At 42.6% G+C, this 15,185-nt stretch overlaps 1 protein-coding gene across 1 annotated transcript in view; it reads right to left on the bottom strand.

Annotated features, from left to right (window-relative positions):
• Nucleotides 1-15,183, bottom strand: part of DDB1 (damage specific DNA binding protein 1) — a 26,880-nt gene extending 11,697 nt beyond the window's left edge. The window contains exons 1-15 of the mRNA XM_077321123.1: nt 14,969-15,183; nt 14,698-14,846; nt 13,345-13,461; nt 11,771-11,992; nt 10,126-10,240; nt 9,378-9,475; nt 5,712-5,870; nt 4,451-4,534; nt 4,106-4,222; nt 1,876-1,978; nt 1,141-1,216; nt 933-1,041; nt 602-780; nt 358-521; nt 168-275 (exon numbers count right to left, since the gene is read on the bottom strand). Coding sequence (XP_077177238.1) covers nt 168-275; nt 358-521; nt 602-780; nt 933-1,041; nt 1,141-1,216; nt 1,876-1,978; nt 4,106-4,222; nt 4,451-4,534; nt 5,712-5,870; nt 9,378-9,475; nt 10,126-10,240; nt 11,771-11,992; nt 13,345-13,461; nt 14,698-14,846; nt 14,969-15,029 — 1,861 coding nt within the window. The 5' untranslated portion in view covers nt 15,030-15,183. The remainder of the gene's footprint in view (nt 1-167; nt 276-357; nt 522-601; nt 781-932; nt 1,042-1,140; nt 1,217-1,875; nt 1,979-4,105; nt 4,223-4,450; nt 4,535-5,711; nt 5,871-9,377; nt 9,476-10,125; nt 10,241-11,770; nt 11,993-13,344; nt 13,462-14,697; nt 14,847-14,968) is intronic.
• Nucleotides 15,184-15,185: the final 2 nt, after the last annotated feature.

The raw sequence follows: 15,185 nt of genomic DNA on the forward strand, positions 1-15,185 counted from the left end.
TTCACTCCCAAGTGAAAAAAATCTCCTTGTTCAAGAGATACCCCAAACAGCCAAGGAAGTAACTGCCTCTCGATGTAACACCCTTGATTAGACTGAAGTCCAACAGATCCTGATTTTCTTTGGACCTATCAAACTGAGAGAAATGCCAAAATGCAATCTGAGTTTACCTGTCTCAATGTTCAGTCCAAAGTAGAAGAGTGCCCCATCCCCCAGGGCACAGAGAAGGTAATGACTACTCTCAAAGGTGGTCATCAGAATGGATCGTGGGATAATCTCTGCAGACAGGGGGAGGAAAATTAGTCAACATCTCCACTAACAAAAGTCAACCTTCCCAACACAGAGCATATGCAAGCATACCTCCTCCTAACATTTCCTTGTGTAGCAAGTCAAATGAGGGCAGCTTAAGAATGCGGGCTGAAATGTCAGTCCAGAGTCCGATGGCACACAGAGGGGACATGCCAGTGGTGTCGCCCAAAGGAGTGATGTCCAGGCAGGCCACCTCATGCTCCATCTCTGTGCAGCTGACAAAAAGGAAACATGTCAGTATTACAGAGAACCACGTGATTGCCACAAGGTGTCCCACAGTACGGGGCTCACCCACCTTATCTGCTTCAGTTCCCGAGGGTGGATCTCTAGATAGTAGAGCACTCTCCCCACAGCCACCACCACTTGACAGCTGTTACAAGAAGCCACGCTGATGTTTTTCCCATTGGGTTCTTTCCACTCACTTACAAGGGCTTTGGGCTCCTGACTGACAAGGCGCACTGATGCTGATGTGATCTAGAGAGAGGGAGCACAAGCTGGTACTTCTTCCTGACTCAAAGGCAACGTGTTTTCTGCATTGCTTTCTATACATGCCAGGCTTATGGTATTTTGGTCTTGGCAGGCATTGTGCTCTACAAGTTTCCTTTCTCTCAAGACTCATTCATTACCTGGATTAACTGCTGATGGGCCACGTTGCCACAGAAGAAAGTTTGCTGATCATCCACAAATCCTGTCAATTCAGTTTCTTCCACTTCCTCCCCATTCAACATCAGAACCCTGCGAAATATGAGAATACCCTGTCAGTTACCCTAGTGAATAATGCATCCTGATTCTCAAAACCACATTCAATCTGACAACTGACTGCTGTCCTCCTACCTGGTTTGGCCCACAAAAGACAGCACTAAAGTGTTATCAGTTTCACGATGGGAATCTGATCTCAGAGGCCACAGTCCTGTATAGCAAAATGAAAAAAAAAAACAAATGAACAAAAAAACACACCAGAATGTCTGAAACAAATATCCACCCCGAAGACCTCTAAAGTACCCATCAAAATACTAACAAATTGCCTCATCCCTTTTCTTTCTGGAGCCAAGTAGAGAATGCACTTTGTTAAAAACCTTCATATTCACAGAATGTGACCTGAATAACTAAGTTTCTGCACAGATGCTCTGCTTAATTAATTATGATTCTACAAGTTGGATTTTCAAATAGCACATAACTTTTGTTGGGAAATGAACATGATGATGGAAGGCAAAGAAAGAAGAGGAAAGCATAACAATGGGAAGAACAAATTGGCTGTAATGGCTGGAAGAATGGGGGGAAAACCACCATACCTGAAATTGCGTTGATCTTTACCTGTACTGACTCCCTAGTTTTTTAGTCTGTTTTTAAATATTGTGTAAATTCCTAACTAGGGAAAACTTGCACAACTTCCCCTGATTTCTAAACCTTTACCTAATAGTGTATAAGTATGAAGGCTAAAATCTTGTTCTGAAGTGGGAAAAGCACAAAATCTTATGAGACAGCCTTAGCAAGAAGATTGAAACCTAAACTCTCATACATTAATGTCAGTGAAAGTGATTAAAAATTCTCGGTTTATGGCTGACAGACCTTTAATCCCTGGAAGATCAATGCTGGCATGTTCATGAATTCCAATCCCATTCCGGATGATCCTCAGAGAGCCTTCTTTATAGGCACCAGAGCATGTAACCAGCTGTGGAAAGTGCAAACAACCATTAACACTTTCTTCAATAGGGTAACAGATATCTAGGAATATTTTGTCTCTAAATTAGGAATATCGGCCAAAACAAGATTCAAATACTTGCAAATTAAAATCCTTGTTAATAAAGCCACCAGAATCCAAGATCTACTGAACAGTTGTCTTATCACAATAGAGAAGTGGTTCGACAACCCATCTAAACAGAAAGGGGTAGTGTCCCAAATATATAAATTACTATAATACAGTGTGATTCTTAACCAAAACTATTTTTAAAAAGCCTAGGAAACAGATTTTTTAAAATAGCAGTTACCCAAGATGTGGACAACCATTTGTGAAAACATTTATTAGTTCTCGAGAATGTAAAAATCAGGGAAAATTTATACGCTCAATAGGCTAGCTAAAATGTTCTCAAAAGGTTCTCAAAAGGTTCATGCTGGAAATACAGAAAGCATATTAGTTTTTATCTCAATATTTTGTAGGATTGTAGAGTTGTAAAAAAAAAATTGCAATATAGTACAAGATAGCTCTCTATCCCATGACTGAAAATAGGCATGTGCAGCCAAAAAAAAATTTGGACCATTTTGGGTTTGGGGTGAAACTAGATTAAAGAGTCTGAATTTCCACCATAGGATACAATGGAGCTGGATAGGGGGCCCTACTTTGGGAGCCACTAGAATTGGATCCCCTGGTCCAATCTTCTTGAAGCTTTAGAAAAGAGGGTCTTCAAGCTATTCCTAAAGCTCAAATACTCCCCCCCACAGCCTCAGAGAAGATGGAAATGGGAAAATTCCCATTGACTTTAATGGCCTAACCAATTCAGAGACGTCCGAATCATAATTCAGATGGCTGTGATTCGGCCATACAAATCTATGGCATTTGTGCTTCAGACCGTATTCAGATGATCTGTTTGTGAAGAAGCCCTGATTCAAATGCCTTACGGCCAAAGTGGTCCGAAGCACACATGCCTAAGTGATTTTTTAAAAATCTTAAGCCACTTATGAACCTACTGTGCTATAATACAGCACAGTTACCAAGGAATCTGTGGTGTGTAATATTACATTTGTTTGCTGCAGCCAAAATACTGACAGCCAAAAATCAGAAGGAATGTTATTTCAAGTTCTGAACTCTGGGTACAGAAACTATAGTTTATATCTGATTTACATCTGATTGGCATAGCCTGGAATAGATGAATTGAGGAATACGGGCCTAATGAGGGATTGTTGTGATTGCCATCTATGCTGTTCTTATCTGTTTTATATTGTATTTTATGGGGGTTTTATGTGAACCACCACAAGCCAGCTTGCCTGGGAGTGGGGGATATAAATCTAACAATAAAATAAAAAATAAACAATGACTATGGATAAAATTGCAGTGCTAAACAGGAATGTAATAAGAACTATGTTCAGAAGCTTTTTGCACTGCTGGTCTATGGTTATTCATTTCTGGAATAAAAACTTCAGAATCTGTTAAAAAAGGAAGGTTTGATCCTGATGTAATACCTTAAGTGGGCTTTATAAGAGTGTAGGGAAATAGGAAGGACTAAAAATAATATTGCCTAATAGCAGATATGATGTATAGTTGTGGTGAATTTAAATTTTGGATTATGTATCAGATTTTTACATTAGTATAATTTTTGTAAATGTATAATTTTTTAAAAGGGGGTAATAGACATTAAATTAATGTAATGATATTTCTGAGGATGCAGAATGCTTTCCACACATTTTTAGAGAGAGTTAGCAGAGTTAAATGCTTGGGGGAGATGATATACTACAATTCCATTCTCCCAACCCTGTAGGAAAGATTTTCCCAAAGAAATGCAAGGACTAAGTTTGGTAGAACAACAAGCCTTTCTCCAAATCAAGTTCTCTGAAACACCTTCCCCATTTCCCCCCCTCCCCAAGCTAGAGGAGTAATCCGACAAGTGTTACACCTGAACGGGGAGACTGGGTAAATGTCCCCAACTTCAGCCATGAAACTCACTGGATGATGATGAGTTAGTCATCATCTCAGCCTAAACTACCTCATAGAGTTGTTGTGGAGGATAGCCATACAACACTGTGGAATAAAGGGTACTATAAAAACTAAAAGCACATTCCATGAAGAAGGAAGAGTCATGCTTACCTGTCCTTGACCCTGTCTCTCCAGATCTACCACACACATGTCCACAATGGGGCCAAGGTTGGTGAAGGTTTCCATGGCCACCACATATGAGCCTTGTTCATTACTGTCCACATTGAGCTATGAATGGAAGTAATAAGAATAAGCCTCTGGAAAAAAAATTAGGCAACAACACAGAAACAATTCAAACACAAGGGGCTGCCAGAAATACTGATGAAAGTGTTAAGCATTCAGTACAGCATACTTCAGACCCTCTCAACTTAAAAATAACCAGCTTACAGCAGGGAAAAAATTAGCAAATGGTCATGGGCTCCAGCATTAATGAGTGCACTGCAGACCGCTCTTTACCTTTACAAGTTGGGAGTCACCAAGCCGAGAGCCAACGAACACAACACCATTGTCTAGGTAAGTCAGACATTCTGCAATGGATGTCTAGATGAGGATAAAGCATGGAAAGAGAAAAAACAAATCTTATGTCAGTGCAGAAAAGCAAGTTGGAACTTGGCTTGGAAAAAGACTTCACTTGATTGCAAAAACACCCAATGAACAGCCTGACACAAACTCCTCTCACTTGGCCCAACCTATCCCCAGAATTACATAAGGCTAACGCTCTTTTCCGACAAAACTTGAGCCCAAAGTTTTCCTTGTTGTTCTACGGAATGTCACAATATAAATGTTTCAATTATATTATGAAGAAAACAAAGCCAATAAGATAGAGAACATATATGATGAATAATGATCTGTGACAAAGAGCGATTTCTGACACTGGCACACTAATGTCTCAAATTTCATATAAAAACATGAATGCATGCAAACATGCTCTTTGCATAATCTAAATCCTCCCCCAAGGCTGCTATTAGCCTCAACACTGAAAAAATTAGCAACCTCCCATTCATATATAAAGAAGGAAGGGGATACATTTATCTGGAAAAAGGACTTGAGTACACAGAAGAGTAATCCCAGAATATGAAGGCACTCCTTAGCATACCCAAACAGCCTGAAGTGCCTATAAGTGAGGCCCAGAAAGGAGAAATTGGGACAATGGCTTGGGGGAGAGGAGTGACCGTGTCCAGTACTCTAATAGGTACTATATACCTAATGGCAGTGGCACGTGGAATATATGCAGGAGTAAGTGGAAGTCAGCTGAAGTGGGAACCTTCTACAGCAGGGTTCTTCCACTGGAATACTGACAGAAGGAAATCCTCCTTCTGAGATGTGAAAGACGGAAAGTTTTGCCACAATGCTTTCCACACTGAAACCAACAGCAGTATCTGTCAGATTGATTTCCTAATATAACTTGCTTTCACTATGATAGTAAAGCTGGTTAGTTTTTAATATGACAACAAACCGAATCTGTTGGGGGGGGGGGGTTGCATCCTCCCAATAGACAATTTTCTAAATAGCAAAGACTCCTAATATAGCAGTATTTGGCTCTCTTAATACAACCCAAGTACTAAGGATGAGCAGTAAAAACAATTGAGGGAAGGACTATCTATTCCAGCCTCTGCAGGACACACTTTCTCCACCCTATTTTCATGCTCTCAGCTTCCCAACTGCCCTTTCGAGTGAATATCACCAGCGGATCCCTCCCAGACAGGAGGAGGAATACCTCTCCAAGCAGTTCCACACGCAAGTCCTTCAGACTGACACCACCATCCATCAGCTCCTCTTTTTCCAGCAGCAACATGAAGAGGCGGCCTTCCATGTCCCCCAGAAGGTAACGAGACCCATTTGGATCGACCCGGTTATGACATACGATTGTACTTTGCTATTTCACAGAAAAGAGGTTATTCACAGCTGCCCAGAGCCATATGGAAGGGTGGTATAAATATAAATAAATAAACTCTTTCAAGAAGCAAAATGAACCATTACATTGAAGTGAGTTTTTTGAAAGCTTTGACTATCTTTAACCTAGAAACTGAATAACAGGACCCAAAAGTCATTTGAGAGTGTAAAGGAGGCAGAAAACACATTTCATTATGGACTGACATTAAAAGACCCTGGGCTGGACTGTACTATTTTGTTTTGTCAGTGTCTATATGTACCCTTCAGTCCCTTCTGCTGACATTGATGTAAGGGTGCCTTTTGTCAGCCAAGAGGTCCTTGCCCAAGAGGAACAAGCATGTGTTGATGGAAACCTTTGTTTCAGCACTATTGTGACTAAAAACAGCTCAAAATAGAGTACTTGCGTTGACTCTGCATTTCAGACTGACTTCCCTGATCTGAGCAGGGGAAGCAAGTGCTTCTTAGGATGACCTAGAGCGGTGGTCCCCAACCTTTCTGAGGTTGGGGACCGGCAGGGCATTGGGGCGCGGCCCGCAGCCCACGGCCACGCATCGGCCGCGCCCGCGGGCCATGCCCGCGCATTGGGCCACACTCACGGGCCGCGCCCGCACATCGGGCTGCACCCTGCGGGCCGTGCCCGCACAGGCGCGGCCGGCCCTGATTCCCTCTCCCCGCCCTCCCGCAGTAAGAAGCTTCCCGGGCCGCAAGCTTGCGGCCTGGGAAGTTTTTTACTGCGGGGGGAGGGCGGGGGGGGGGAGCCGTGGCCCGGCGCCATGGCCTTCGCGGCCCGGCACCAGGCTGCGGCCCGCAGGTTGGGGACCACTGACCTAGAGCATTAACAGTGGAATCCTAAGCTGGATAAGGGCCCCTACTTTGGGAGCCACTAAATTTTTTTATTTTTATTTATTTGCATTTATATTTGGGTTTATAGACTGCCCCTCTCCTCATGGTCTCAGTGGCTTGCACAATGAGTTTAAATCAATACAATAGATTTAGGTATTAAAATAAATTAAAACAAGCTGTAAACATTACTCCTATTCTCCCCATGTACCTGGAGATGAGATGGTTGTAATTGGTCCATCGGGCACAAAACAAAGGATAATGGGGGATTGGCTGGGGGGCCTGACTAGATGGGAATGGGGGTCCTTGGCCTCAACCAAATGCCCAGTTGAAAAGTTGGCTTCCTATGCACCGCCTCGGGCTTCGGTGATCGCCGAGGTGGCCGAACTGAGCCAAAGCACACATCCCTACTGTCTTGCAATCCCTCAGGAACTTGGAGAGTTCTGTAAGGGCTCGCACTTCAGCCAGCAACTCATCGGCCCTGGCTCTGGTCAAGGCCAAGTGCACCTCTCTAGGGCCAGGGACCATCAGCAAGTTCGTATTTACTGAGCAGAGAGCTCTCCGGGGGATATATTCAAAGAGGTGGTCCCTCAGGTATGCAGGTCCCAGACCACCTAAGGCCTTAAAATTTAGAATCAACACCTTAAACCTGATCTGGAATTCAATCAGCAACCATTTGCAGCTGTTAGAGAACCGGTTGTATATGCGCCCTCCAGGAGGTCTTTGATAGGACCCATGCAGCCACGTTCTAGATCAACTGCAGCTTCTGGGTCAGGGCTATGGGAATTCACACATAGAACAAGTTATAGTAATCCAAACTAGAGGAGACCGTTGTGTGGATCCCTGTGGCTAGGTGGTCCTGGACCAGGAAGAGCGCTAGTAGCCTTGCCTGGCACAGTTGGAAAAATGCCTGCTGTGCTACTTTGGTAACCTGTGTCTCCATAGTAAGGGAGGTGTCGAAGGTCACACCCAAGTTTCTGACAGGGCCTCCAGAGGATTGAGCTTCAGATAGCTCTGCTGGAGCCATTCCATCACAGCCTCCAGGCATTTGGTCAAGGAATCAAGGTGTTTACTCAGCCAGCCACTTATGAGTAGATAGAGCTGGATATTGTCTGCATATTGGTGACAAGATAATCCATACCTGCAGACAAGCTGGCTAGGAGGGCACATGAATATGTGGAACAGGATCAGGGAAAGAACTGTGCCCTGTGTAACCCCACAACAGTGTTTGAAGTGGTGAGATTGCTTTTTCCCGATCGCAAGCCTCTGTCCCCAACCTTAGATGAAGGAGACCAGTCATTGAAGAGCTGATTCCTGTACCCCTGCATCAATGAGGCAGTGAGCTAGAAGCTCATGGTCTAACTCAGCTGTGGTAAGGTCTAAAAATACCAACAGCGCTGACCCGCCTCAGTCCAGCTTTCTTCAGAGGTCATCTATCAGAGCAACCACTATCGTTTCCACGATGTGGCTGGGTTGGAAGCCAGACTGGAATGGGTCCAGTGCTGAAGCTTCCTCTGGTACTTCTTTAACTGGAGTTGCACCAGCAGAGCGTACACTGGAGTGATGTCAGCATGCCTTGATGCTCATATAGTCTACTTATGCCTGTTGGGCAATTGTATATTCTCTAAAATAACAGTACAACATCAATCAGCTTGGCTACATGCTGATCTTACTAAAGGCAAACAAAACTCATTTAAAGAGTAAGCATCATGCTTCATTGAACTGGCTCCCCCACCCCGCTACTCCAATTAAGAGAATAATTTGCTAAATGAATACTAGAATTCCCATTTGCAGCAATCTCTGAAAGGAAGCTGTGATGGACTATCAAGTGTTAATGCCTCTCAGAGTCTGAGAACCTTTGGGTGACAGGTTGTTCAAACAGAATTGTGTGGAGATAAGAAATGACAGTCAGGAACTGAAGAAGGGACACTTGAGCACTGACAGAGGACTGGGAAAGAGGCTGAATAAGTGAGTGGATCACAGTGGATCCCCATTCAAGCTGAAAAGGGTCACAGTTTCCAATCAATTCCTGCCCAGTGAAAAGGGAGATCTGTTAAAGGGTGAATGATCCCTGGTCTGTGTATCTAGAAGAATTTTGGGAACCTTGTTGTATGTTCTGCCTTCTAAACCTTAAGAATCAGTAAAATTCAGGAACTTATGCTTGAGTATTTAAGCAGATACTGAAAAGAAAGTTTCAAAAACCACATTGAAAAGCAAAAACACTTGTTGGCAACTTATCTGGATTTAGTGTGATGACAAAGTTACATCAGTTTTTATTATTGGTTTACCTCATACATCCTTCCCAAGATTCCCTGAACATTCCCCCTCCAAGTGAAATATTTTGTTCATCTTGAACTTTCAAAAGCCTGTCATGTGCCATTACAGGAGAAGAATACCAAAGGTGATTGTATCTTTTCCCTCAAGTCTCTGGGCTGGGCCAACATCAACATATAATGTGACAGGTGAAACAGTCATAGATAAACATAAGAAGACAACAGATATAGAGGCTGCTCAGCAAGGAAGAAAGAAGGGGAGAAAGGGAAAAATTCTATGGGAGGGAAGGAAGGGGATAAAACTGCCATAGTGGTATTTTTGAAAACACACAGAAGTGTCTCTCAAAAACAGTTTTGGGGAAAAAACATGCTTGTACCTTGATGATGGGTGGGGCTATAGCCAGGTATTTATCCCCATTGTGATAGGTAATGGATTCTTGTCCTATGATGATAGCTCCACCAAATGGCTCAGGCACTGTAAAGAAGATTTTGAAAGATAACATAACCAAGGATACAGCATTGTAATTAAAGGTATTGAATACATAACTCATTCAAGAACACACACACACACACAAAGAAATGGCATCAACACTCATCCTACCCCCAGGTTTTGTGCTGATGTTCCCATCTCTGGGTATTTTGTATCTGATTAAACACCAACTTAATTACTTTTGATATTCATTTAACCTCACCTGAGTCTTCACAAACAAGTGGGGGAGAAAAGATAGCCTTTTTTTTTAGAAAAATGAAGCAGAGTGGGGTGAACATGCACTAATGACTGAGAGAAATAAAACAAACCAAAGAAAGCAATTTTTAACAGTGTAAATGATCATATTGATATTGGGGCACTTTATGAAAGCCCCAGACTGAGCAGTTTGCCAATGTGATTCTGCCAGCTATTGAGGAAAAAATTACAAGCTAGCACACATGGAGAACGAGAGAGAAGGAACCAAGACACTAAGCTACAACGTGACTTATATTCACAGGAGAAGCAGACACTGCAACATTATTGCAGGAAAAAAGAAATACAGACAGCATTCTAGAGAGGTAAAGCAGCTACTGCTTTTTTTTATGTCTACCTTGCTTCTGTAGCTGATAAGAGATTTTGTGTGAGCAACAACTAACCTGCAATTACCATAGAGGCTTCAGCCTCCACATTCTCCTGCTTCCAGGGTCCCTTGTTAAACTCCTTCTCACGTAGAGATACTTCATAAGTCTTGACATGTCGGCCCTGTGGATCCTAGAAAGAGGGAAGCAACAGCATCACTGACACCAGCAGTGCGCAGTTGGCTAACTATCTGCATGTCAACCAATAAGACTGGGAAGAGAGTGTTTGCCTGAGGAAATGCTAAAGCATTTTACCTCTCCTTGAAGAGTATTGATATATTTCAGCTGACAATGAGCCAAACAGTATAATCCACCACATGACTATTTACTCAATCCATATAGCTACTTCCCCTTGCCTCCTTCTGAACCACTTGCTCACTAAAGCAAATTAGAAGCAAAGCATATCCCGGGCTGTTGTTTCTCAGCTTAAACACTTTAAAAAGCGTAATAGATATCTTTGTCTCATAAAACAACAAATACAAAATAACTTGACTCTTGACAGCATTATTCTGGATCTGCTGTAGCTGATGGCAGCTTGATATATATGCAGCTTGAAAGGTCATTTATTTCAACATCTAAGGAACACCTTTTCATTTCAGACTATAATGCATGGGTAAACAAAAGCTCAGAAGACCCAAAAGTGATATTTTCCCAGTTTCAACTATACTTTTATATTTCTAAATAGGCAAATGTAATTTTTATTAACAAATTCAGTGTTAGAGGCTCCAATTTTCTGGTTAAAACAGTTTAACAATATGTAGATTTAATCCAATTTGTAAAATAAAATGAAAAGTATACTGGCCTACATATAAAGAAGCATACAACTGATTACACACACATTCATACTTCCTATGGTGATAAGGACACATAAGCTCCCCCTTCTGTAAATTGAAAAATACCAAAACAATTTACATAAGAATTTACAAACCACATAAAATACATGCCTTTTTTTACTAAATGGAAAAGAAGTGGCTATAGTACACTGGAATAGTTTGTTGGAAGACATGCCAGTTAACAATTGTCACTACTTATGAAAAAATGAAATTGCTTCCATAAAATTAACAAATTGGATTTGTTTACACCTGTACCTATATTAATAACCCAGGTGTTCACCCATACACTTCATCTGAAAAGTGAGATTCACAAATTTGTTCTTATAATTGATTTTTTATCAATTTCAATTCAGCAGTGAATATCTAAGAAGTGCTCTTTTGCCAACAGCCCAAACTATAAGCTATTTAATTAGAGGTCAGAAGTATCAGGTGTAGAGGTTTGGCACATTATTACAGCAATCTAAACTAATATAAAGTATCTCAGCAAAAACAAGTCCACATATTAGGTCAAAAATGTTTAAAGCAGCACTATTGGACAAGCTAAGCATTTCAAGTTGGAGAAGAACCTATGATATCTATAATCTCAAGAATGGTAGCTAGAACAGAGGACAATGTAGGAGGGACCAATGATGCTTGCTGCCTCTGACAGTGTTTTGAGCAACATAGACACCTAGACATTGGGAATCGGACAAAAACGGGCACTCAAAGCACAAAGGTCTCATTGATTCAAACAACGTTCAATAAGAGTAATCAGTACCACCATCTGTATCTTTCAGCTTCCTTTTCAACATTTATTTATTTTATTTATTTATTTAGATTTATATGGGTACCTGGTAAACAAAGCAGATGGTTGGGGCCTGGCACCCGTACAGGAACTTGACATCGATGACCTGCAGTTCTTCCAGTCGGATGTTAAATGCCTTTAATTCCTTATTTTCCCGCTCCAGAGGGATAACCTTGAAGAGGCCATCATAAAGTCGCAATCCAATCATTCTGCATTCTGGGTCAATTATGCCAATTATACCTGTTTCTGAGGGGCGACCAATACGATCCTACAAGTAGCAGGGGAAAAAAGCTCTCAGGAAGTGCCAGTACAAAAGTAGCTGTTGTCCAAAAACTCTTGTCTTTTTTTAATGCAAAGAAATTTACTCTCCTCTTCTTTCCACTTTTGAGGGCTAACAGAAACTGCTCAAATGAATAACTATTTAACACATGCTATTACAAGGGCTTCGATTATATAAGATATATGGAGCAGGATTGCTTTGATAAGACACAGACCCAGCATTTCAAATGAGCATTCCACCTATAAGAAGTTGCCTTCCTCTGTGCCTTCAGGCCATGGGCAATTATGCCTTTCGTTGTTGTTGTTGTTAGGTGCAAAGTCGTGTCTGACCCATCGCGACCCCATGGACTATGATCTTCCAGGCCTTGAAAACCCAATATTTTTAGTGAGCTCATAAGTTGTGCATGCTGAATGGATATTATTATAAACTAAGCCTGTACATGGGTAGTATACAAATCAAGAACTTTAAAAAGGAGAAAGAGCTGATGCTTGGTCTTCCTGTGCTGATAATATTAGCTGAACTATACAAGCTATGTACAGCTAACTGAACTCTACAGAAAAATAGCTGCAACTAATGTTTCCCAAGCGGACTTTTTCAATATTTTATCTTTGTACAAGTAGTCTTTCAGGCCTTGCTCAATCCCTTCTCCCGAATACCCACACATTCCAAAAACAAGCACCACCGTCCCATAGGATAGCAATCAATTATACAGTTCAGCTTTATGCCAGTCACTTGAATTAAACCACAAATGCATGTCCATGCTTAAACAGCATGCAATCTACCTTCAGCAGGTCATAAAAGGAAACAAGTGGCACAAAGTGACCTGAATATGATACAACACGGTGACCTGCACAATCAGAACCACTAAGCCACTCATCAGCCACAAAACAGGAAAACAATATATTATGTAAATATGTGGTTCATAGCAGACCTTAGATATATGCTATCTCTAAGGCAAAACTACCTGACAGGATTGTTGCAAGAATAAAAAAGGAGACAGCATGGATGGCAATTGGAGCGCCTCAAACAAAGGGCTAGACATAAATCAAATAACTAAGCAATCCACACATATCTAGAAACAAAGGCTGAAAATTTAGCAAAAAGGTTCCTAAAAGGTTTACATACAGAAAACATCCAGCCTCCTTGGCTGACCAAACATATTCATAAAACGTAACAGGGGTAAGCATTGCTACTTGAGCTTTACCATTCATTAATTTTGGTCTCCATCACTAGCCCTTTAAAACTTTGATGACAGAAAACCTATTCAGAACAGCACAAAAATAGGAAAAAACATTGTTACCCTACAGCTATCCAAACTATCGAGTTCCCCCCTTTCTTACCTGCACATTCCCATGGGCTCGGGTAATGATATCGATGCTCTCCCCACTTTGTTTGTACTCAAGAATGCAAGCATTATACTTTGCGGTTAGAATAAAGAGCAAATCCTTGCTTTCCCCCTTAAAAAGAGAAATGAAAAATGATTCAGTAACATTTCATACAGAAGAAACCCACACAACAGTCGTGGCTTCCTTTGCCTCCAAAAGAACATTCCTAGCCCAGCACAGCGTAGTTGTTAGGGTGCCAAGACCAGGATCTTGGAGACCCAGGCTGAAATCAGCATTCTGCCCTGGAACCTTGTTGGTGGCTCTGGAACAAACATCCTCCCTCAGCTTAATTTGTCTCATGGGGCCACTGTGAAGATCAAATGGAGGGGGAGAAAATGATGCAAACTAACATTTATTATTTCGATGTTTAGCCCGCCACTCCCAGCTGGTTCGCAGCAGGTTACATAAATCCATCCAGTAATCATAATACAATAAACAGATAACCCCATTAAAAATCCAATTTCCAGATGGCGAACCCCTGCTCAATAAAACAACTCTTGGAGGCAGTCTGGGGTATGATGTTCATGCCAGGTGTAATCGCTCTGGACAGAGGGGGCTCCAACTTGACTAGCACTAGCCCTGACCATAGATCTGGTTGAAGAGCTCCGTTTTGCAGGCCCTTTGGAAAGCAGAAAGTTCCCCATTACTTCCTTGGTAGGAAGAGCAAGATAAAAAATGAACTATGCTAATAAATCTATAAGGAACAGGGCCTGCTCTTACAGCCACAAAAGGCATACAGGAGCTGCAGGAAAATGTTCAATCCATGGAAAAGTATAAGCATTGTCAGCTCACAACCATTATGTCAAATTTCACTAGCTTATAATCTTGGAACATATTTTTCACGTCTCCAAAGTAGAAGCTCTTTTCAAGCAAAGGCAGAATCAAAGTCTTCTTCCTTCTGGAACACATCATCTATGAAGATCACATCCTAGGTGGAGAGCTCTCCCTCATGGGCAATCTTTAAGCCATGGCTGGACAGGTACTTATCCTGGATGTTTTTGGCTGATCCTGCATTGAGCAGGAGGTTGGACTAGAAGGCCTGCATGGCCCCTCTCAACTCTATGATACTATTGTATTCTAAATCCTTTCCATTTTTCCATGTATTCCAAGCATAATGAATGGGAACAGGGCAACTTACAATGTAGGAAGGTAAATATATGACATACCGCTGGAGAACAGCAAAGAGCAAGCGTCCACTCTGAAAGGGGTGGGAGGCAAATGCATGACCAACCCACTCACTGAATCACCCCTTAGGAAAACACGTTGCACACAAGGCCATGTTATGCATCCTTCGAAGAGGAGACGCACCTTGGGTCGGAAGAGCTCCATGACTGCGATCTTGCCATACATGCCCACCTCCTTGACGGGCCGTAGCCCTTCCGCCGTGACCACATAGATTTCCAGGCGGGTGTTCTTGGCAATCAGCAAGTTCAGGTCCTCTGCAGAGGTGAAGTGACCTGGGACGGGGGAAAAGCATCGCGGGAGTACAGAGCAGACGGGCGAGGAGGGGAGCCTCAGGCGGCGGCGGCGCCCCCCACCCCTCACACCCCTCGCGGGAATGCCCCTCCCCCGTCATTACCGGTGACGCAGCCGTTGACAGCCGTGGGCTTCTGCGCCGTCACCACGTAATTACACGACATGGCGGTTGCGGGGAGCGGGAGAGATGAGAGGAGCCGGAGCGGGGGCCGGAGGGCGGGATGGAAGCGAGCTTGATGGCCACGGCCGCCTCCGGCACCAGCGAGAACCCGCCGCCCCCGCGCGGGGCACGATGGGAAGCGAAAGGCCGTACTTAGCGG

This window comes from Paroedura picta, chromosome 2, assembly GCF_049243985.1.
Source record: "Paroedura picta isolate Pp20150507F chromosome 2, Ppicta_v3.0, whole genome shotgun sequence".
Lineage (NCBI taxonomy): Eukaryota > Metazoa > Chordata > Lepidosauria > Squamata > Gekkonidae > Paroedura > Paroedura picta.